The sequence below is a fragment of the Aethalodelphis obliquidens genome, unplaced genomic scaffold (genome assembly GCF_003676395.1).
Source record: "Aethalodelphis obliquidens isolate GAN/ISIS:26980383/991018 unplaced genomic scaffold, ASM367639v1 scaffold44, whole genome shotgun sequence".
Taxonomy (NCBI): Eukaryota; Metazoa; Chordata; class Mammalia; order Artiodactyla; family Delphinidae; genus Aethalodelphis; species Aethalodelphis obliquidens.
Genome location: NW_020837988.1, coordinates 7354263 through 7377965, shown reverse-complemented (window position 1 = coordinate 7377965; position 23703 = coordinate 7354263). Strand labels below are relative to the sequence as shown.

The 23703-nt window shown below is 45.9% G+C and overlaps 1 protein-coding gene across 5 annotated transcripts in view; it reads right to left on the bottom strand.

Moving 5' to 3' along the window:
* Window positions 1-23417, bottom strand: part of UNK (unk zinc finger) — a 34029-nt gene extending 10612 nt beyond the window's left edge. The window contains exons 1-9 of one of the 5 annotated variants that reach the window (XM_027080704.1): window positions 23181-23326; window positions 18886-19142; window positions 18431-18596; window positions 18203-18305; window positions 3500-3709; window positions 2297-2473; window positions 2027-2157; window positions 1318-1453; window positions 664-781 (exon numbers count right to left, since the gene is read on the bottom strand). In XM_027080704.1, the coding sequence (XP_026936505.1) occupies window positions 664-781; window positions 1318-1453; window positions 2027-2157; window positions 2297-2473; window positions 3500-3709; window positions 18203-18261 (831 nt within the window). In that variant the 5' untranslated portion in view covers window positions 18262-18305; window positions 18431-18596; window positions 18886-19142; window positions 23181-23326. Of the gene's footprint in view, window positions 1-663; window positions 782-1317; window positions 1454-2026; window positions 2158-2296; window positions 2474-3499; window positions 3710-18202; window positions 18306-18430; window positions 18597-18885; window positions 19143-21193; window positions 21328-23180 lie in introns of those variants that run through there. The other 4 variants (XM_027080705.1, XM_027080706.1, XM_027080708.1 and 1 more) reach the window with 4 other exon arrangements.
* Window positions 23418-23703: the final 286 nt, after the last annotated feature.

Here is a 23703-nt window from a genome sequence, read left to right as displayed (position 1 = left end):
ATTAAGGGAGCCAAGTTCACAGGCAACACCCATCCACCCTGGAGCACTCTGGGTTGGGATCTACGCTGGGCCTAACTTTCTACCCTGCTGTCTGTAGCCCACATCACGTAGTTTCCGTCCGTGTGCCTATCTCAGGGTGTCCTGACCTCCATGGAACCAAGGGAAGGGACAGCACATGCCTCTACATACCACATGTGAGACTGTGGCACTGACAGAGCCCAGGCCACACCGTGGGGCTGGGGGCTGCACCAGGGAAGCTGCTGGTACCCTAGGCCCTCATATGGTACAGGACAACGGTAAGGGGATTTCTTATTTTTTAAATCTTGATGCTACGTTAAGTACCACAAGTGGTGCAAAGCCCAGAACGGCCGAGTCACCGTGCCCAGTGCGTGCTCTCCCTATCGGGGGGCTGGGGAACCAAACCGGGGGCCAAGGGCTGCTCGGTGAGTGTGGAAAGCTGCCGAATCAGGGTGTGGGGCTCCTTTACGTACTGCCCGGGGGGGAGCCTGCGGCTACAGATCCCTCCCAGGATGGTGTCAGGATGGATTCTGCCAGCATCGGCCCGGACCCTCCTTTCCTTCCTCCTTGCTTTCCAAAGAGGATATGTTAAGCTACCCCCAACCCTCGAAGGGCCGCAGCTCGGGCGCCAGCTCCAAGGCCCACCTCTGGGTGGAACTGCTGCTCCGTGCGGGTGTGGCAGTACTGGCAGGAGTCTCCGTTCTCACACTTGCCAGGGTCACCCCACTCGTCCCCGTGTTTTACGTTCGGACATGGAGATGACCTGGTTAAATAAGAGGGTGGGGTCAGATGGACGCAGAGCGGATCTGGGGGAGCCAATGAGATCGCTGCTGTTCAGGACCCCTCTCTGGTCTCCCGGCTTTGCACAGCCAGGCTCAGAAGTAGGAAACATCAGCGGCAGAGTGAGGGCCTTCCTGGGGCCAGAAGCCTGGCTTTGCTCCTCTGGCCCAACCTGGCTGCATCACCAAGAAGGACGCTTTAGCCAAGTCCTCCCCCCGAGCACTGTGCAGCCCAAGGAGAGCCAGGCTACAACCACACCACAGCTGGGCCCTGCAAACGCCCCTCAGGACCCGAACTAGAGGGGCTTCTAACCCAAGATCCTCACTTCATGCCAAAGGAGGATCCAGGAAGGCCCCCTATCGTTCAGCTATCCTGACCATTCTCTCCCCTCGTACCTGGGTGCTGTGATTCTGTGATCCCCAGGGCTGGCCTCCCTGAGAGCACAGTGCAAGCAGCCCCTGCAGTGATCCCTTCCCTGCCACCCTCCCTCCCACGGCTGGCCTGCTTGGGCCAAAGGACCTGTATTTGTGTTTCCGGGGACTCCGCCGCCGGTCCTTGCTGTTGTGGTAGTAGGGACAGGCATAACCCTGGCGGCACAGCCGTGGGGGCTTCTTGCACGGCTCCGTCTTATAGTTCCCCAGCACATAAGCGGTCTCTGCACAGGGGGCCAGAGGCAGGGGTCAGGTGGATGAGGCAGGGGCGGGGTGCGGGGAGGGGAAGGAGAAGCCACTAGGAAGGAGTCTAGGAGCTGAGGCTTTTGTGACAGGTATGAGCAGGGCCACCTCCTCGTGGGCCAATGCCAAGACTGAGACCCGGGAGAGAGGTAAGGAGGATGCCGCCGTCCCTCACTGGAGATACTCACAGCTCACAGAGTTAAAAGGGCGTCCGCAGGAGGGTTGAGAATACACCTATGTGTACTCATATACGTGTACGACTGTGTATGTGTGAAAGCCTCCTGACGGAATTTAGGGAGCACCTGGGGTGACGGGAGCAGGGCAAGGTGTGTCTGGGGAGACTCTCCCAGAAGTGCCACCGGATGCCAGGGCTGCAGTTGGCGGGATGTGAGGTGGGATGAGGGGGCAAGTGCCTCCCAGCAGAGGCGGTGGCTTGGGCTGGAGAAGGCAACAGGTGGTGGTGAGCCATGTCCTCAGAGCAGCCATGGGGAGGAGAGGGGGGAGGACAGACAGCTGGTGGGAGGGGGCATGGCCATTTGTGTGGCCACCTTTACCTTGCCACCGAGGCTCCTCACTGAGGATTTTTTCTATCATGGCGTGGCTTGCGGCCCCAGCCGACTGGCCCTCTATGCTGCCCTCTACTGTGGTCTGGCCGTTCTGCAAGGCCTCCATTGCCTGGAGCTCCCTGGGAAGAGAGGAGAGGACAGAGAGAGCGGGGAGAGGGCATGAGGAGGAAGGAACCAGAGTGCCAGCCCTGCACTCCGTCGGTGGTACTCACCGCGTCTGCAGCCAGGCCCCACCCCGGCCCTCAGCCATCAGCCCACCTGATGTCGTAGACGGGGGAGCGGAGGTCATGGGGCCCATGAGCAAAAGCGCAGTGCAGGCCGTTTTTGGTGCAGTTGCCTTTTGAGTCTGTCTCGTGGATGCAGATTCCAGTCTTATAGTAGCGCAGGTGGTACCTGCGCTCAGTGTCCCCTGTGGTCCTGTGCAGGAATGGGCACCTGAAACACAGCAGCAGGGGTGGGGGTCACTCACCTTCGCCCCCTGCAGCCTGGGCTACCAGCCGTGCCCTTCCCTGCCCGCTGAAGGCTTTCTCATGACCCAGCGGGTGTACTGATGGTGGGTCAAAGAGGCAAGCAAGTGACGAGTCCTGCTGAGGTAACAGAGCCACCCTCCCACTGCCGGTGGGTGCTGTAGCCCAAAGTGGGCCCTGAAAGGCCTGGCATTCCCACTTCAGCTTCTCAAAGACTACTCAGCCAGTGCCCTGGGCTGTCCTGAAGAGAAGCTCCAGAGGGGGGCACTCTTGGGAGAACCAACACTGCCTAGGTCAGGGGTCTTCAGAGAAGCAAACGCCCTCGGGCCCTGGGTGCTTCATGAAGCTGGGGGGAGGGGTGAGCAAGCCTTTGACCCCTGGGAGAAATGGAAGAGCTGGGTCGGGTGGTTCAGTGAGGTGCACCCACAGAACACCCTGCAGTGCCTCCGTCACCACCTCCGCACGGCTGAGACACTCGTTAGGCAGGGTCAGTAAGTGCTCCCTCAGTGACGTTCCCAGGTTTGCCACCTCATGTTTGTCATGTGTTATGCCCTGTCTCTTCACAGAGCTTTGTGGCAAAATATTTAGGGTCAGCAAAAAGGGAACTAGAGAGGCTGTATGTCACTAAACAGCCAGCCTTGGTGGGAACTGCATGGGATGGAGTGGGTAGTACGGGCTGGGGAGAGGGTCCTTGTGACCTGCAAGGGACCAGACAAGAAGGCCCAGGAAGCCACTTTGGTTCAGATGTGGCCCTTAGGCTTAGCAGAAGAAAGGCCTGTGTAGGGCTTCCCAAAAGTAGGGAAAGGAGAAGGGGTCTCCCCCAGATGATGGCGGGGTCTGAACCCAGGTCCAAACCATAGGACGGTGGGCCAGGCTGCAGCAGGTCCCCAAAGGCAGTCTCTGGCTGGCTTCTTGGACTCTGACTGGACTACTGTGAGGGCATCTGATCCAGGAGGCAGGGGGCTCCTCTGAGGGCAGGCTGGGCAGCACTCACTCGTCGCCCTCCGGGCAGAGGCCTGTGGCCTCGTCGTACTTGGTGCAGTAGACGTCGGGGCTGTAGTTGAAGGTGCCGTCCCGACGGCGGATGGACCGGCGGCGTCGCTGGTTCACGAAATGCCAGTGGAAGCAGGTGTAGGGCCGATGCTGAGTACATTTGTGTTGCACAAAGAGCGGGCACTGCTCAGTGCGGAATTCCTTCAGGTACCTGCAGGGAGAGCCCCGAGTAGGGTGGGCCAGGAGCGGAGAGGTAAGTCCCTTGTTTCCCAGCAAGAAGTTGGCCACCAAGTCCCCCAAGGGCCCTACTCGGGGGGGGCTAGTTCAACTGAGACACCAGAAAAGACCCAGAGCTAAGGCAGGCCCTCAGTATCAGGATCCTTCCTAATACGCGGGTCCCCAGCCAGCCTGAAGGGCAGGAACCATAGACCACAAGGGCCCTCAGTGGTCAGCTGCCTCTGCCACGGTGACCAGAGGAGCGCTTCGTCAGTGGCTTGTTCTCTGAGCGCTCCCCGAGGTTTCCCAGGCCAAACCACTGATCACAGGGAAAAGGCTGCACACCAGACCTTGAGGAGCCTCTCCTAAACTTCCTGCAAGGGTCTCTGCTGCCCAATCTGCCTGCCAATTCCTGGAGGCCTCACTTGTCTCAGGAGCAGGGCTGGGGCACAAGGCCAAGGGCCAGGACGGCTGCTGCTCTAGAGCTGAGAGCCCAGGTCACAAGGTGTCCTTCCGGACCACTGACACAGGTCATCACTGTCCTGTCCGCTGACCTCCTTCCAGAGACACTTCCTAGCATTACCCAAGTCTGTTTGTGAAGCTCATGTTGGAAGCATCTGAAGAGACTCCCTCTCAGCCTTGCCTCCCACAACAGTCTTGCAAATGAGTACCTGTAGCAGCTGAGGTATTCTATCTCTGTCCTAACCTGGGGGTGGGGGCTCTGTCTGTCCTCCCAGCCTCCTCCCAACCTGCATCTCTCTCCTTTGCTCTGCATCTAAAAACCAAGACAGGGCTTCCCTTGGTGGCGCAGTGGTTGGGAGTCCCCCTGCCAATGCAGGGGATGTGGGTTCGTGCCCCTATCTGGGAAGATCCCACATGCTGCGGAGCGGCTGGGCCCATGAGCCATGGCTGCTGAGCCTGTGCGTCCGGAGCTTGTGCTCCGCAACAGGAGAAGCCACAACAGTGAGAGGCCCGCGTACCGCAAAAAAAAAAAAAAAAAAAGACAACCCGAAGCTCCTCCCCCCACACCACCCAGTGGAAGGCCTGACCCACTTAACCCCCTTACAGAACCAAACCACCCATCCGTGTTTTCATTCACTTTGTGTCCAGGTGGAGGGTTTCTTAGATTTACCGCCACTGCCCCCCCACCCCCCGACACACACACACACACACACACACACACACACACACACACACGGTGGGCACAAGCAGGCAGCCCAGTTCTCTATATTCATTCCTTCAAGCCCTAGCAATGAAGGCAGCAAATGGCTTGATAGAAGGCATTTGATGCCAGTGAGGAGGATGGTTCTAGAAGGCACAGAAGGTTGTGTGGAGAAGGGAGGGTGGAGAGAGCAGCCACCTGGAGCTGGAATGCCTGGGAAACAGGCGAGAGGGTCCAGCCCATGTCTTTGGCTCATGCCAGGCTATGCAGGGCCTTATCAGTCTGGGCATATGGAAGGTGTGGGGACAGGTAGGTCCAGGTCTGAGACTTTCCAGACAGGTTTTCTTTAACGCTAATGAGAGTGCTGTAAAATCCTCCCAGACAAGGGGAATTGCCTGGCAGTCCAGTGGTTAGGACTCCGTGCTTTCATTGCCAAGGGCCCGGGTTCAATCCCTGGTCGGGGAAACTAAGATCCCACAAGCCATGTGGCGTGGCCAAAAAACCCCAAATCCTCCCAGCCCTGAAGTGCGGAGAAGTGTCCAGGCGTGTGTACTGGGCAGGGGGAAGCTGGAGCTGGGCGCTCCCTAAAGAACACAGATGGGGGTTTAAGGGGCAGTGAAGCTCCCAAACAGCATCCTATTCGTTCAGCACCTATTTACTGAGCACCTACTAGGTGCAGGCATGGTGGTGAGCGCTGAGGACACTGACGTAGCAGGTCCTTACCCTTAGGAAGCCCATATTTTCATGGGAGACACACCAGTAACAGGTGGAATCAATCAACTGTGGAAAAGGTTATGAGGAAGGTTTGCAGAGGGCTCTTTGGGAACCCAGAGGAAGGATCCTTGACCCAGGCTGGCACAGAGGAAGGGGAAAGGGAAGGAGAGGTACTTGTGGGTGAAGAATGTGGGAAGGGTGTTTTAGGCAAAGGGAACGGTACGAGCTTAGCAACAGTATGCCTAAGTCAAAGAGCTCCAAGCGCCTTTGTGGAATGTGAGTGGGGTAGAACTGGAAAAGGGAAATGAGGATGAGGTGAGGTGTGGGAGGAGCCACATTTCAGGGATATCATCTCCAGGCTGCAGATATATTCTGAGACACTGGGCTGAAACCTGGAAGCCTCCGTAGAGCCTCTCACAGCCCCTCTGACATTGGAACGTAAGGTCTTCCTGTCTCCCTCTCTGTCTGGTTATAGACAGAAATCTGCCCTGCATACTGTACACAGGTACAGCATGTGGCAGTATCAAACCCTGGCACTGAGTTGGGACACCAACCCCCCAAACTGCTAGACTGATCTCTCCTGCGCAGCACATACTCTACCTGACTCCTGACCCACAGGAGACTAATTCAGGAGGTAACAGGTAGGAAATGGGAGCAGATGAAGCTGATCCCAGGGCCAGGGAAGAATGAGAAGTATTGATAGTTAGGACTGACAGACTAAATACAGGACATCCAGTTAAACTGGAATATCAGATAAATCAAATATTTTGTGGGACATGCTTATACTAAAAAATTATCCCTTATCTGAAATTTCAATCTAACTGGCATCCTCTTTTTTTTTTTAAAGCATAGCTTGGGTTTCTTCTTTTATTTATTTGGCTGCGCTGGGTCCTAGTTGCAGCACACGGGATCTTCATTGCCACGTGCAGGATCTTTACTTGAGGCATGCGTGTGGGATCTAGTTCCCTGACCAGGAACTGAACCCAGGCCCCCTGCATTGGGAGCACGGAGTCTTAACCACTGGACCACCAGGGAAGTCCCTGGCATCCTCTATTTTTGTTTGCTAAATCTAGCAACTCTAAGAGTGGCATCTGCCTGCTTAGTAATCAATGCCTCAGTAAAAACCCAGGGAGGCAGTCCAGAGAAGTGACTGTGGACACAGTCTGTCCTCTCGGAGAGAGTTCCTGGCAAGCCTGCTTCTCTGGGGCAGCCACGTCCACAGTGTTACCTACAGATGCTACGGCTCCAAAGGGCTCCAGCTGGCAGAGGTGTCACAGAGGAAAGACATGGAGGCAACAAATTACCTCATTCTAAGCCTCTTCATCTCCATTCCCACCACCATGGGTCAGGCACTTGGTACCTCTTAATAAACCGGTCTCCTTGTATCCGGCCTCTCCCCTGTCCAGTTTATGTTGCACAGTACTCATCATTCTTCCCAGAACCCAAATGTAATTTTCACTTTCTTAAAAGCCTTTAGCTTCCACGAGTAGCCACTGATAAAGACCAACTATTCGGCCTGGCATTTCAAGCCCTACACATCTGGTCCAATGAACTCTTCCAGCCTCATTTCTCTTGAATCCAGTAACACTGGAGTCCTTGGTGTCTTGCAAAGAGATCTTTAACTTCCCTGCCTTTCCTCATGTCCCCTTCCTCACCTGTAGAAATCTTTCAAGGCTGAATTCAATGGTAATTAATCTTCTGATGCCATCACTTCCATGAAGTTTTCCTTGACCTCTACCTATCCTCCCCCTCCTGCCCTTGTCTCCAGCTAAGTTAGCATCTCTAAGCTTTTACAGCACTTTCTCTGGACATTTCTTATAGTCCTTATCCTGCACTGCATATTAATAATGTGTATGTTTTCCTCTATTACTAGATTATAAAGTCCTTGGCAGCAAGCATGTAATAACCCAGTACAGTGACAGTTTGCTGAATGAATGTAACAAGAAGTCACACAAGAGGCAAAGTCTACAAAGGTATCAACAATTTTATGATGCCGCGCACAGGCAGACATTGAGAGCTGGAAGCTTAATCCTATTCCCTGGTGAAAAACACTACAGTGCAGGAAATTTGTAACTGCAGACAGGGCGAACTGTCCTGCAGAAAAGCCTCTCACGAGAGAAGGGGCCAAATGACTGAGTCTAGGCCGGCAGAATACCCACTTTCAACCAACAATAATCAATGAGAGAAATGTCTAACCTTCTGCTTAAGCCATTAACAGAACTGCGCCATCCTCCACCTGGGAACCAAAATGTTTAGTCAGAACTTCCCACTCTCCCTGTCCCCCTCTAACCTTGTGCTAACCAGCAATGCACTGCCCAGACAGCAAGGAGAAACGCACTTAGAAATCACTCTTTTCTACTTTCATGGATTGAAATGAAACAAATTTTCAGTGGAAATGAACTGTCTCCATTAAGCTCCAACCGATCTTTCCATTTTAAAGGTTTGAAAGCATAAGATCTAAGAAAATAGGCTGAAACTTACTCGTTCCAATTCAACCAGCTCTCAGGAAAACCAAGAAGTCCTGGAATCCCTGGTTAGGAGAGAAGACTCGCCAACCACCCCTGCCCCACTCCAAGATCTGGGGGGCGCACAGGGCCACAGAGCTCAATTCTTCACACTTCCATCTCCCAGGAATACCCGCACTCAAGGATAAAAGACAATAAATGTGGACTAGCTTCAAATTGCAAGGCCTCAGTGACCTACTGTGGCCAGGATGAGTCAAGAAACCACTCGGGCCCTGAATCAGTAAGAGTTGATGGAAAAAGCCACATCTTCGTCCTTCCCAGGAGAAGGATCAACGAAGGTTGGAGGAACACTGAGGTTGCTCAGAGTTTCACCTTGACTAAGGAGCAGCGCCTGCGTTTGTCCCAACAGGGGCTGACTTTCAAAGTTATCTTTCACTCCTTTTTAGGACATCATATTAATTATCCTATTAATGGTTTATCTGTAAATGTAAAGAATCATTGTGCAAGTAACATGCCCACTTACAAAAAGTTTTTAAATGTAGAAAAGGGGGGACTTCCCTGGTGGCGCAGTGGTTAAGAATCTGCCTGCCAATGCAGGGGACACGGGTTCAAGCCCTGGTCCGGGAAGATCCCACATGCCGCAGAGCAACTAAGCCCGTGAGCCACAACTACTGGGCCTGTGCTCTAGAGCCCACGAGCCACAACTACTGAGCCCGCGCGCCTAGAGCCGGTGCTCCAAAACAAAAGAAGCCACCGCAATGAGAAGCCCACGCACCGGGACGAAGAGTAGCCCCCGCTCACTGCAACTAGAGACAGCCCGCGCGCAGAAATAAAGACCCAATGCAGCCAAACAAAAATAAATTTAAAAAATATATATATATTTTTAAAAAAGGGCGAAATCACCCTTAATCCCACCACGAATAATGCTAGACTTTTGGTTAATTTTCTCCCAGTACTTTTACACAAATATAATCATAATGTATCATATTACTGAACTGCTTTATAAAACTAATACCTTTCCCTAAAAACTTTTAAAATCAAATACATGCAAACATTTAAAAAAAATCAAATGATACTTTCAATATTTACTGGATTATCTTTACTTTCCAAAATTCTAAAACAGCAAAATTCAGGCTACTTGAAATCAAAATTCAATCACTTGCCCCATTAAACCAACAGTGATAACATAAGGGATTAACAATATATGCAGTAAATTACATCATTTTTTCTTTTTCTAAGATTTTTTTGATGTGGACCATATTTAAAGTCTTTATTCAATTTGTTACAATGTTGCTTCTGTCCTGTTTTAGTTTTTTGGCCGCAAGAGGCATGTGGGATCTTAGCTCCCTGACCAGGGATTGACCAGGGATCGAACCCGCACCCCCTGCATTGAAAGGTGAAGTCTTAACCACTGGACCGCCAGGGAGGTCCCTACATCACTCTTAAGGGGTTAAATCAAGTGCTAACTGCTACCAGCTCAATTTCCGGCTAAACTTTATTTTTGGGGCTATACGCTCAGCTTGCGGGATCTTAGTCCTCTGAGGACCAGGGATGGAACCCACGCCCTTGGCAGCGAAAACACAGAGTCCTATTAACCGCAGGGAATTCCCTCCAGCTAAACTTTAAATCCTATTCTAAATTGTCCCACTTAATAGCTTTATCTGTTTGGGTGTTTCACTCTCCTCTGGGTAGGAGGGTGAGCAGAATTTGAATAAACTGAATAAACAGAAGAGTATTAGAGATGACTGTTAGAAAAACTACATAAATCTATTTTTTGAATTATTTATTTTTATTTATTTTTGGCTGCATTGGGTCTTCGTTGCTGCGCGCGGGCTTTCTCTAGTTGCGGGGAGCCGGGGCTACTCTTCATCGCGGAGCACAGGCGTTAGGTGCACGGGCTTCAGTAGTTGTGGAGCACAGGCTCCGTAGTTGCGGCTCGCAGGCTCTAGAGTGCAGGCTCGGTAGTTGTGGCTTGCGGGCTTAGTTGCTCCTCGGCGTGTGGGATCTTCCCAGACCAGGGATTGAACCTGTGTCCCCCGCACTGGCAGGTGGATTCTTAACCACTGCGCAACCAGGGAAGTCCTTTTTCAAATTTTTTTCCAAGATTTTTTTTTTTTTTTTGACATGGACCAATTTAAGTCTTTATTGAATTTGTTACAGTATTGCTTCTGTTTTCTGTTTCGGTTCTTTGGCCGCAATGCATGTGGGATCTTAGCTCCCTGGCCAGGGATTGACCCCGCACCCACTGTGTTGGAAGGCGAAGTCTTAACCACTGGACCGCCAGGGAAGTCCCAAAACCATGTAAATTTAGAGGCAATGGGGAGGACGTAGCTGACGTTTTAATCCATATCTAGTTCCCCCCTGCTTCTAGAATCGTGCTTAGCATGGCCTCACTCTGACTCTACCTCCCCTGCTGCCACTGACCTGCTCCTCTCACCAACAGCAAGCTAAACTCTACAGCAGGGTCAGCAAACCTTTTTCTGTAAAGGACCATAGAGTAAGTATTTCAGACTTTGAGGGCTAAAAGGCCAAACTGAGGATATTACGTACGTACTTACGTAACAAGAGAAAAAACAAATTTCCACAGATTTTTTATTGGTGAAAATAGTAATTGGCTATAATTTTTGGTAACACAGGTCTACTAATAAGAATGGACTTAGGGTGGCAGGAATAACATTTGCAAAGTTGGGGGTCCCTTTCACCAAAATTGGTTACGAATGTTCATCTGTTAATGTTGATTCTGTAATAAGATTTTACTTATTTCACCTTTGAAGATGTCTTTTCACATAGGTAGGTACTGACAAATGTTGTTATCATTCTACAAGCATGATTTTAATTGAGTATATTGCTCTTAGAATACATTTATAGAATTCTATTAGTGTCTTGATACTTTTTTAAATATCTTTATTGGAGTATAATTGCTTTACAATGTTGTGTTAGTTTCTGTTGTATAACAAAGTGAATCAGCTGTAAGTATACATATATCCCCCCATATGATGCTTTTCTTTTAACTACTTCCAATTGAAGGTTTGGCATAAACTCATTTGCAAAGGTACATGGATTTTGAAATATGGAAATTTCCTTTGTATTCCTATCAAGATGCAAAATCACTGCTCAAACTATAATTTATGTTCAGAAATCATATCCATGGTAGGGACTTCCCTGGTGGTCCAGTGGTTAAGAATCTGCCTTCCAGTGCGGGTACGCAGGTTCGATGCCTGGTCGGGGAACTAAGATCCCACATGCTGTGTGGCACTGAGCCTGCGCGCCACAACTAAGACCCAATGCATCAATCAATCAATGAATGAAATCACATCCATGGTAAATGTGTGTAGGGAAAGATCTCACCTTTGTTTTAACTTCTGGCAGCAGAGGAAGTGTGTAAGGTAGTTTGACATGACATGTTTCAAACGTTAGTTGTCAAAATGACTTTACTGCAACATAAGGTTTGCGTATAAGTGATGTTTTGTCTTGTAATTTTAGGGTGAATTCATTAAGAAACATTATCAAGCCTGCAGTAAAAGCTAACTTCCAAAGCCATTCAGCATTCGGTAATAGTGGTTGAGAATGATTCTTCTCTCAGAAAAATTTCAATCTCAGCCCTGAACTCAAAAAATTACAAGAAAACTTCACCACTGCTAAGCTATCTAGTTGTGCAGTAGGGCATGCCAGAATATTCAGCTTTTGTTTTTGATAAAAATTCATGGACTTGAGGATTGTTAAGTCCACAAGAGGGAGTGAAGCTCATCTCTGATCCTAGCAGTTCAAGAACTCATGACAGATTCGAATGCTTTCCAGAGTCCCTGCTGATGAATACAATGAATAACCACAGGCTTTAAACACCTTATGTTTTCATAAGCTTTGTAAATTTGTCCAATTAAATCTTTTTCTGCTCCACACATATTCCTACCATCATCAGTTGTAACAGATATCAGCAGATTATACTTCAGGCCGTAGTGAATTAAGTGTTTTCTTAATGTTTTTGAAAAGAAAATATCCTCAGCTGTAGTTGTTTTAAGTAGACTATTCATAGAAGCTACTTCTTCAGTCACTTCATACGCGGCACTGACTTCATGAATAAAACAGTAGCTTCTGTTGACACATCAAGAGCCAAGAAAAACCACACAAAATCATTTGCCTTGTTTTCTAATTGACCACTGATGTTTTTCCCATTGACCTCAACATTTTGAGAAATTGTTCTTGCTGAAAGGCTAATGCTCTTAAACAAGTTTGTTTTCTCTGGACATGTTTCTTCAGCTTCTTCCCTCAAACATAATTTAATTAATTCTCTATCCGTAAATGGCTTTCCTTGCTTGGCTAACACATGAGCCACTCAGAAACTTACTTCAGTTACAGCCTCGTTTTCATTTTTGTGAAGAAATTCTGCTGTAATGAAACAGTCTCTTTAGAATTTTCTAATTTTTCTGACCGTTGCCTTCCTATGAGTTGGGAACATTGTGACAACTACATAGTCTGGTAATGTTAATGCATTCTTTCAGCACAGCTTTTTAATTACAGATAGCTTTGCCAACTAATTCAGTGACAAGAAAATCCACACTCCCCTGTGCCCTAAAAACACAACATTCCAAGTCCATTCTTCTCTTCTCGTTTTGACGTGATACTTAGGCACTGGTAATAAAGAATAAATAAAACATTGTGGTATGCTAACACACATGGCGCTGGAAACTCTGTCAAGTTGTAACTGTGTCACCATGATTTGTAGCGCACTGAAGAGCAATGCAGAGCAACAGTCTGGTCTCCATCAGAACTACTGAACTCTGTGGTTAAACTGCAAAAGCAGCCATAGACAATATCTAAACCAATGAGCGTGGCTTCCAATAAAGCTGTATTTATGGATGCTGAAAATTAAATTTTTTTTTTTTGGGGCCACACGGCATGTGGGATCTTAATTCCCCAACCAGGGATCGAACCCACACTTCCTGCATTTGAAGCACAGAGCCTTAACCACCGGACTGCCAGGGAAGTCCCGAAAATTAAATTTCATATAATTTTCATGTGCCATGAAATATTCTTTTTCAACCATTAAAAATGCAAAAACTATTCTTAGTACACGGGCCATACAAAAGCAGGTAGCAGGCTAGATGTGTCGTATGAGCCATAGTTTATTGACCTCTGCTCCACACACCATAGCCTCCCCTCATTTTTGACCTCCATACTTTCAATCATGTTGCTCCTGTGTCTGGATCGCCCTTCTGGCTTCTCTCTGCATAAGAGTTTCCTGCCCTGCCCAGTGGTATTAATTGCCCTCTCTTCCATGTTTCCACCATACTGTGTGAATACAGCAGGTATGGCCCCACCACAGTTGATTTCACCTGCTTTGTATACAGCCAGGTCTATTCATCTTTGTACCCCTGCACAAAGCCAGCTTGTAGCAGGTGTTCAGGACATGTTTGTCCAAGAAAAAGCAAAAGTGTTAAAGCAACCCAAGTGGTACAAGCCTGGTCCACAGCAGCTATGCACTAACCCAGCAAAACACAGACAAGCAACTTAGATGCTTCTCCTGGCAATTAAGAAATCAGTAACTTCTCTAGCTACTTTGCCCACAAAGTCTGCACAGCCTTGTTCCTCACCCTCAACACTAAATTTAAGATCTTCAGCTTCACATGCAGACTAGAAAAGCAACCAGTGGGATGGCTCACTCTGTAATTGCTGCTGAGAATGTGCAGAGATAAACAGAGATGTATTAAATTCCTTTTTCTGTTTCCTCAAACAACTAAAAGGTATTATGATGACTATTTGGCAAAAGCTGGGTACAAACTAGAGATATATTAAGTGAAAGAAAAAAAAATATATATATAACTGGACAATTAGGTAAACTATATGCAGAAAGAAAAACTGGAAAGAAAACTACACCCAGTATTATTGATTTTAGTGGTTATCGTGGCTTTTCCAAAATTAAATGAAAGATATATGATGCTAATAAGTCAGAAGAGTTCTTTTAAGTTAAAAGTGAACTGTGGTAAATCTTTTTGTAAAACAAATGACTATTAGAATGTCATCCTGCTTATGATTTGTAAAGTCTGATTGGATACGTATGTAAAATGGTCAGATTTGAATAAAAAGGCACATAGGCAAGACAATGATGGCCTCTGGAGAAGCAACAGGAAGAGATGGTGTGTGCTTCCCAATGTGCACAGTGAACAGCAATCTGTGAGCCCAACAAAAAGGGGGCAACAGACAGAGCTGACAGTAGAAACCCACCCCTGACACCTCGCAGACTGAAGGTCATGGCTCTGCTCCTGGGGAGCCAGCTGCTCTCCTGGCTAGTCAGTGGTCACTGCTCATGAGACTCACACAGGGGTAGCAGAGATCTGGCAACGTGACAGATGTATCCATATCCCTAATAAGCCACCGCTGTTCATCTTTATTACAGCTAGTCTTATTAAATCCGAATTTCATCTATTTCAAGCAATAATCAAGCTTTATCATGGAAACAGAATCTTAAAATGCAAGAAATGGTCCTGTTCTTAAATATTGCTTAATGAAATCTAGCCACAATGTGATAGGATTCTGAAACTAGCAAAGGAAAGAAAAAACAAAACAAAAAACCCAAAAAAATTCCAGTCACTGTCGAAGACAACACTGTGGTGTCCAAAGGCTCAAATGACACTTATTTATAATCTGTTTTCCATATTTATATTAACCCTACTGGCTACTTTATTTTCCCCATACATAACTCCTATAAAGAAATTTAGTCACAGAGCTCATAGTTCATGACTTACCAAAGATTCTTCATTTTTAAGTTTGAGAATAAAATCTTTTTTAACTTCAAGGAGAATATTGTAAGAGCAGATAAGCCGTAGATTAAGAATCCTAAATTATTTATCCAAGTGTGTGTGTGTGTGTGTGTGTGTGTGTGTGTTTGTATGTAAAAATAAATATTTCTTACAATTTGCTGAAAAACCTTTCCTCATTTTTGAAGAGCTTTAGGTAAACTATTAGTTCTGGATTCAATGTTTGTAAGGATATACATACACATTCTGTTTTGACACCAAACATAACCCAGAAACCATACAACTTTATGACAATAACCACACCAGTAAGAGTTACAAAAAAAAAATGGCTTTTTAAAAAAACGCCAAATAAAGCTAAAATTAGTTATTGGTAAATATTTGGACAATTATTTGTCCAAATCTTTATTTAAGATAAGATAACGTGGGCTTCCCTGGAGGGGCAGTGGTTGAGAGTCCACCTGCCGATGCAGGGGACGCGGGTTCGTGCCCCGGTCCAGGAAGATCCCACATGCCGCGGAGCGGCTGGGCCCGTGAGCCATGGCCGCTGAGCCTGTGCGTCTGGAGCCTGTGCTCCGCAACGGAGAGGCCACATCGGTGAGAGGCCCGCTTACCACAAAAAAAAAAAAAAAAAAAAAAGATAAATAAGATAACGTGCTATCTTCTGAAGTGATCCTGGTTTAGAACACTCTCTCTGGCAGAAAAAGCAAGCCCAGATAGTATTATTCAGGCAAACAAAATAAGCATCTGGTGAATTTCTGCACGTGTCTAAATCTTTAAGACAGGCTTTAATCCTATAACCGGGTTTTAGCCAAAGACCTTGGGGCCAGTACCAACCTCCTAGATACAATGAAACTATCTTAACACACAGTTACATACACAGGAACCCACAGTACAAGCACCACAGGCACTTAAGCAAGCAAACACTTTAAGGTGGGGTGGAGTCACTCACCAGCAAATGATTTCAGCCCATTCTCACTGGGAAAAAGCTGATACCTGTGACATGTCCCGGCCCCAAGAACTAACAAGAACCATGAACGGTGCAACGTTGGTGTTCCTGGTTCCTCCTGTCTATGATTTTCACTTGCCCTAAGGATCCTGGAAGTGGTAAAACTGAGGAAAGTTCATGTGATCAGTGACTCAATGTTACTGATTTTGGAGAATCTGTGAGCGGTACTGAAAACCCTGGTTCGTTCCCTAAATTAGATAACACCTTGCTTTGGTTCAAAGTTTTCCTGTAAATAGCTGGCCTCAAAAGCTTCCAATTTGACAAACATTTTAGTATAAAGGTTTTAACTGATGTGTTATTTTGAACACTTCTGTACAACAGTCTTGATCCCTGAAAGAGTAGTTCCGTTGAGAACACAAATTCATTGTCTGAGATATAACCAGGCTGATGGAGGCTATAAGAACTGCGACTGAAGTGAAATTCGAATGGACAGGGAAGAGAGGAGAGTGCTCTGAAGACAACACGGACCCACAGGCTGTTGAAGGAGGTAGCAATGCAACTGAAAGCAGTAACCTGAGCACTGTTCAGACATTGATAAGAATAGTACTTACACTGTGCTAAGTGCCAGGCACAGTTTTAAGCACTTTATATACATTAACTCACTGAATCCTCATAACTACCCCTTGGCACAGGTATTATTGGTATCATCAGGAAACTGACACACAAAGAGGGAAGTCACTTGCCCAAGGTCCCACAGCTAGTAAGCGGCAGAGTTGGGCTTCAAACCCAGACAGTCTGGTCCTAGAGTCACTAGTCTTAAACACCATGCTGTTAACTATGCTTTTCTTAACTGAGCTACAGGAAAAACAAGAGTAGTAACAAATAAGCATAAGTGGCTCTCTAGAAGCTGTTGAAAGTATGTCTGGGAGTTTTTGACAGGCCATAATTTCAATACCATAAAATAAGTTACTAAAAACAAAAACAGAAATGTTAACTTCAATGTACTCTATTGGATATTTAATATTCATTTTATGTGTTCATTATAAAAGTTCAACAGTAAAATCTGTTCTGTTTGGTTTTAAATAAGAAAATGTAAGTACAAGTTTCTAATTCATGTTGTTTGACTTACACAAATCCTAAACTGGCAGGCTACCAGATGCTTGGCACCTCTTAGCACTAAAAGTGAAATAAAAACGATATAGTAATGTTCTTACCAAAATTAATAAAAGCTTAGATATAAAAACTACTACTTAAAATTTTTAAGTCATAAAACACCATGCCAAATGTTTTTATCAATCTCTTCCTTCCTAAGCATAACTATCTCTCTTCAATGGGGTAGTTTTGTGAATAGGCCAAAATTTCATAGGAAGGTGGGAACATGGGTCTTCCCCTCCTCATTAGAAGTCATTTTGTTAGGACTTATGGTGACCATATGGTGTTTCAAATACTAATAGGAAACAAATGAGTCAACTTATGAACACAAAAAGCAAACTGTGATGTAAAGAATAAGGGAGGAAAATAAGCTCAGATATGACATGACGATACTATCACAGGCCTTAGTATCTTCTTTGTCTCCTAAATAAATTGAGCCACCAACAGGAAAAAGGTCACCTCACAGAACGCTATGAGATTTTTAAGTTGCTAGACTCCTTTCCATCTTCTCCTCCTCATCAGCTCTTGATACTGCTGTCAAATTCTACACACTGGCAAAGAAAAAAGGGGTGAAAGTTGAGGGATTTTATAGAGAAAATATTAAAAGTTTGTTGAGATTATTTGAACGAAAATATTATAGCCATTGATATCACTTTAAATGCCTAAAACACATGGCCTATTCTTACAGAAATGCCCATGTGAACATTAGAACAATCATCACAATACCTGATGAACAGAATCAATTCATTTTAGCAGAACAGCAACCTCTTCTACATCCCACCCACCCTAGGAAGTAAACACAATTCATTTTATGAAGGTATTGGGAAAAGTGTGCTTGTTCTTTATAACGGTTACCAATTCAGAGACAATTTAAAGTACAACTACCAACAACTAGGAGTCTCACACTTGCTGAGTATTCACTTCTTAAAAGAATCTCCTCAGACTTACAACATGGAGGCTTTCGCCTAGAATGGATACACGGAGACGAAGCCATTGAGAAGGCTGGGAAAAGGGTGCCAAGAGCTCTTCACAAACTGCAGGGTTTCCCATGCTGACTGATGCTGCCAAGCCCTGATAGGCCATGTGTCTAAGGCCTCTCTAGTAGGAGGGACTCATATACACTGATTATAACAACGCTTTTGTCCAAAAAAATTGAGATGTAACTTATACAACATAAAAATTCACCATTTTAAAGTGTACATTTCATTAGTTTTTAGGATATTCATCATGTTGTGTAACCATCATCATGGTCTGATTCCAGAACATTTCCATCCCCCCAAAATAAACCCCATACCTATTTTCATATGCAATGATTTTACCCAAACTTTCTCCGTAGATCTCTCTGTTGCCCATGCAGGTATTTTAAGATGGCTGGCTGGGGTGAATCTATAGAGTATCTATATGGTAAGAAAACAAGAAAACTACATTGTCCAGAAAGATACTGAACGCAAATCCTTGGCATTTTTAGCAATTAGGCTAATGTAATTTTTATATATTGGCTAAGAATGGCAGAGAAACTTACATTCAACATCCATCTTCACATAACACATTAATGTGCCCCAAAATTCATCCAAGGTGTTAAAAGAAGGGAAGACAATCTACTATGATTAGCCATAACTGTCCATAGTTGTAATTTCAAAATACAGAAGATGCATATGTGGGAAAACCTCCTTTAGTATCAAGCACAGCTGGATCAAAAAAACAAAAAACAAAATGAAAAACTTTATGATTAAGCAAATATTGTCCCCACTTGAGAAAATAATCCCTAGATCAGTTCTCTATTTAAAGTAATGTAGCTTTAAATGCAACCTTACTTTTATCAGTCTTCTAACCTAGAGTCTCTCCTAATGAGAAAAATAACCTTTAGGCAAAGGTCTGGTAGGAAAGCCTGCAGATGTGCGGTGCTCAGGCTGTCGCAGGCCTCTCATTACCTAAGTGAGCTCACAGCTTCTAAGACACACAGGAAGGAGACCTCACCTTCAGGCATCAGGGTGTTGAAAGCGGGAGGAAGTAGGTCCACGAGGGTGTCTTGCTTTTGTGCACTTATCTGGGGTGCTATTTGCAGAGAAGGAGCTCCTTTATAGAGTGTGCCCAAGATGGATTTCTCTAAGTTGCTCTCAGAGTTGTCCAGCTGCCCTCACCAATAAGCCACAGTCTTTGTAGGTTGATAGAAACCACCAGTCAAAGCAGATGCATATGGATTGTGGGGAAGCCTTCTTTAGTATCTAACATAGCTGGATTAAAACAAAAAAACTTAACCATTAAGCAAATCTTCACTTTAATCATTAATTTAGATTATAGCAAATATCAACTAGATGCTAAAATTGAGTCTACCCTTAGCACGGGCACTTAACACTTATTAATGGGGATTTTGTGGACTTGCCTGAAGGCCACAGTGAGCTCTCAATTTTTGTCCTGCAAGAAATTAGTTCTCCTTGATAAACAAGTAAACAAGATCCAGAAATGTTTATTGGTAATTTAACTCATTCTTGCCAAGGCTGCTAAGCAATGCTTCCAATGACTTCCATTGTGCAACAAGTTGTGCTCTAGCAATGTATTTACAAAGTTATTGCAATCTGCAATAATGATTTAAATACTGTTCATTGCCTGGATTTTCCAAAACACAATCAGATGCAATCAAGTGAAGCTCATGACATTTACATAATGTATAAACTAACAGATTTCCCTCAAAGTAGTTTATCTATGGAAGTACTGCTACATTATTCTTCTTTAAAGATGCCCAGGAAACAGTCCTAAATTAAAACAACACCTGGCTAGATGAGTATAAAGCACTTATCCTCTGTCTACCTATAAGAAATCACCCAGTGGCCAGAAACCTCCAAGTAACCGTCAATAAACTAGAATTTCATTTTCCTTTAATACAAGAGAATTAAGAAGTCTGAGAATCAATTGCAGGTAAAAGAATCCAAAAATGATTTAATGTCTTTGAGGTTTATATCCTCTTATAGGGTCAAAATAATGAGGTCAAAAACTTAATTTTTTTTTTTGCCATGCTGCGCGGCTTGCGCAATCTCAGTTCCCAGACCAGGGATTGAACCTGGGCCACGGCAGTGAAAGCACCAAGTCTTAACCAATGGACTGACAGAGAATTCCCAAAACTGGGGTTTTTTTGACCATACCACGCAGCATGCGGGATCTTAGTTCCCACTGGGGGTTGGACCTGTGTCCCCTGCAGTGGAAGCGCAGAATCTTAACCACTGGACGGCCAGGGAAGTCCCAAAACTGGGATGTTTTATTAAAGATGGCAGGTTTTTTGGTGACCTTTCAGCTATACACTTTTAACAATATAATTGTTATGTAGTAAGAAAGCCCAAAGTTAGCTAAATTTGTAGATACATTTCAGAATGTAAATTGCTCCAAAATTTCCCATTCTTCAGTCTGTTTTTATAAAACTCTTCTAAAATATGATGGACTTGTTCTAAATAAAGTTGCATTAAATTTAGTCTTTGTCAAAAAAAATAGACAAATTACCTAGCAAGAGGTCACATGGTTCTTGTGTTGAAAAGTACTAATACATGCATATTATCATTTTACTTAGTGCTAATCCAATACTTGGAAGTGTACAACAGAGGAAATTCTGATATAACCGTTATCTAAAAGGGATGGATTCCTCAAGTCTAGCACAAGTGCCCGCTACACCAATTTTCTGAAAGGATTAATTCCAAGTTTCCCTTAAAGTAAGAATATTCAACAGCTTACAAAAAAGAAAAGCCAACAAAATAATTATCCTTCAAACTATGTTACAAATAATCCTCTTGGTTTGGGAAAAGGAGGGCTCAAACTCTAGGACTTTAGTTGTGGTATAAGAATAAAGGGCAAGAAGCAAGCCAACAGGAACACAATTTTTGCTTTTGATGGATTCAACTGTGTTTGCCAAGACTGACATTATGATGAGTGGGATTCAATTTTAATGCAAATTTCTTCTAGATTACTGCAAAATTAATGCATGTCACATAATCTCAAATAACATCAGGTACAAAAAAATACACAAAATTAACATATCAGAAAGCTTTAAAATGTAAAAAAAATTTGACAGGTAAAAAAATACAAACATTCAAAAAACAACAAGGAGTCTATATCTGTATTCAACAATGGGATCAATGCACTAGGTAAGGTCATATTCAGGTTGGAACAAATTCTGGAAATTCATGCTACAAAAGAGAATGAAAAAAATGCTCGGCAGCTCAAAATTTTATAGCAAATACTGAAATCAAAATTAAAATGTTCGTGTCTCCTAACCCCCAAGGAAAACAAATGGGTTCACCTTTAATAAATAAATTCAGAGCCAACAAGTGTACTCGTGCCATCATGTGTCCTCATGCTCCCTGCTCCTCAGACCTGAATGAAGCTTTCCACATCATCAAGGTTTCTGAATGCTCATAAACCTACCAAGAAAGACAACTCTCACACACACACACACACACACGACCAGATAACAGAAAATAAAGAGATGGGAACACACACACACACACACACACACACACACACACACACACACACACACACACACACACACACACACACACACCCCAGATAACAGAAAATAAAGAGATGGGAACACCTCCAACCACCCAATCAGGCCTGGGCATTTCATCTGCTGCTAAGCCACTTTCAGAGCCAAGACTGATTACTCTGTGCTTACCCCACGAGGAACGGAAAGACAGTTTTTAAACAAATGAGCATCAAGAGGACAAAGACTCATATTAACATTTACACAGCTGTTGACTTGTTTCATCTCTCAATTCCAACATGATTAGAAAGCCTTTCTAATATAGACTCCATAATATACTCAATGACAATGACAACACAACACAGAAACAGAGGTTGCTGAAACCAAGATTCACATTACTCAAAATGTTATCGGTATTTTTCTGAAAAAACGTGATCTGAGCAACCAGTGATTATAAATAAGTTCCAATAAGGTGAAGTTTGCAGATTTCCAAATCAAGACCCTACTGTTGCCTGACCACACCATTCATCTGACCACTGAATTCTCTGAGATAAGACCATCTCACCAAAGCCAGCGGCAGGACTGCAGAAAGAACTCCAGTAAGAAAGCAATGCAAATGGCCATATTAAAAAAGTTATAGTTAACATGAGTCAGACTTAAGTCCACAAAAAGTTTCAAATGATTTCAACCAGTAACAGAGAATCTCAAAGAAACCAATACACTTCCTAAAATCGACGTTCCCTTATCCCAGAAGAGTCTCCCAATGGGTCTCACTTCCATCAGTGACAAACAAGCGCTCCTCTTGTCTCCTTCCTTCTACTCCAACACATGCTTCTTGCTCTTGGTTCACCAGGCAGCATTACCGTGTTCCCCTTAAGGGCTGTTCAACCCCCAACTTCCAAAATCTCCAGCAAGACTGAGGTACACTTGGGGATCCTTCTAAACTTGCTCACAACTTGGGAGACGAAGGGGATGTGGGGCACTCAAAGAGCATCACGGAAAAATGGAAACCAACATTGTGCTTAACAGGAGGGCCTGCCTCTTTTTCTCTTTCTTTCTCCCAAAGCATCTAGCACTAGGCAGTTGCTTGAAGCGCCTTGAGAGGCAATATTATAAAAAGACGACAGGGACCTACATTTAGACACAAGCAGATTCCCAGGAAGAGGCTTCCCATCTTACTGGACTCTCGTAGCATCAGCATTTGGGGCTCCCTCTGATGCCACATTTGGCTTGGGCCTGGGGACACATTCGGACCCCATCACCCTTGGGATCCCTGACTAGGGCTGGGTCAACTGTTTAAGTGAATTCAAGCAAGAGTGACCTCTGTGGACAACACACGGACCTCACGGACACAAAAGGCCCCCTGTGCACACTACATGGGTCGCCTGACAAGACTTCACGCTAACGGTCATTTATAAGCGGGTCTAGGGCTGGCCCCTTAGGAACTCATTCTGGTCGCGTCTTAGACTTCTTATCGCCCCTAAAGTGCCTGGGATTGTGGTTTTATGGTCTGAGGAACAGTTAGGCCTCGAAGGCCCGGCCTAAGATGTGTGCACTCCGCATCCCAAGCTCCCGCCTTCCCCACTCGGCGGCGGGGACCGGGTTTCCCGCCCCTCGGCCGACCAAAGGTTGGTGGCAGTTGGAGGCAGTTGGGACCGGCCCCAGCAGGTTGGAACCGGTCTGGGCCGGGCCGGAGGAAGAAGGGGGGAGGGAGAGGCCGCCTCGCGCTCTCCCTGCGCGCGTGACTCACGCTGGCCGCTGACGTCAGGCGTGCGCGCGCGGCGGGGGGGGCTCTACGTACGTGTAGTGCTGCGGTTTCTCGGGCTGTGCCTGCAGCACCTGAGCGGTGGCGGCCGGGGGCGCCGAGGAAGCTGCGGAGCCGCCGGGCCCTGGGCCCTTCGACATGGTCCTGTCTTCCTGCCTCTTCGCCGCTCCCCTTTTATTATTCAGTCTGCGCGGTCCGCGCCGAGGCCCTAGTGCGCCTGCGCCGCGCCACGAGAACGTGAAGACCCCCCGCACGGCAGCAAGGGTTGCTGGGAGTTGTGGTCCCAGGTTCGGCTGGAATTTTACCGTCAGCAGAGGGTTGCTGCCGAAGGAACGGACCACAATACCCAGGGATCCTTGCGGACGGTGTCCCGGATGCTGAGGGCCCGCGACGGTTTCTGGGGATTGCAGTCCGGCTGCGTTTCTTCTTAACTGCGTCTTTCCAGGTTTGTAGTCGGGAGCCTTTCCCTGAAATTGGAGGCCCTGGAGTAGAAGAGGCCCAGAGCCAGGGGGGGCCTAACGACTGCTGGGAAACGGTTCCAAGTGTAATTGCACTGCCA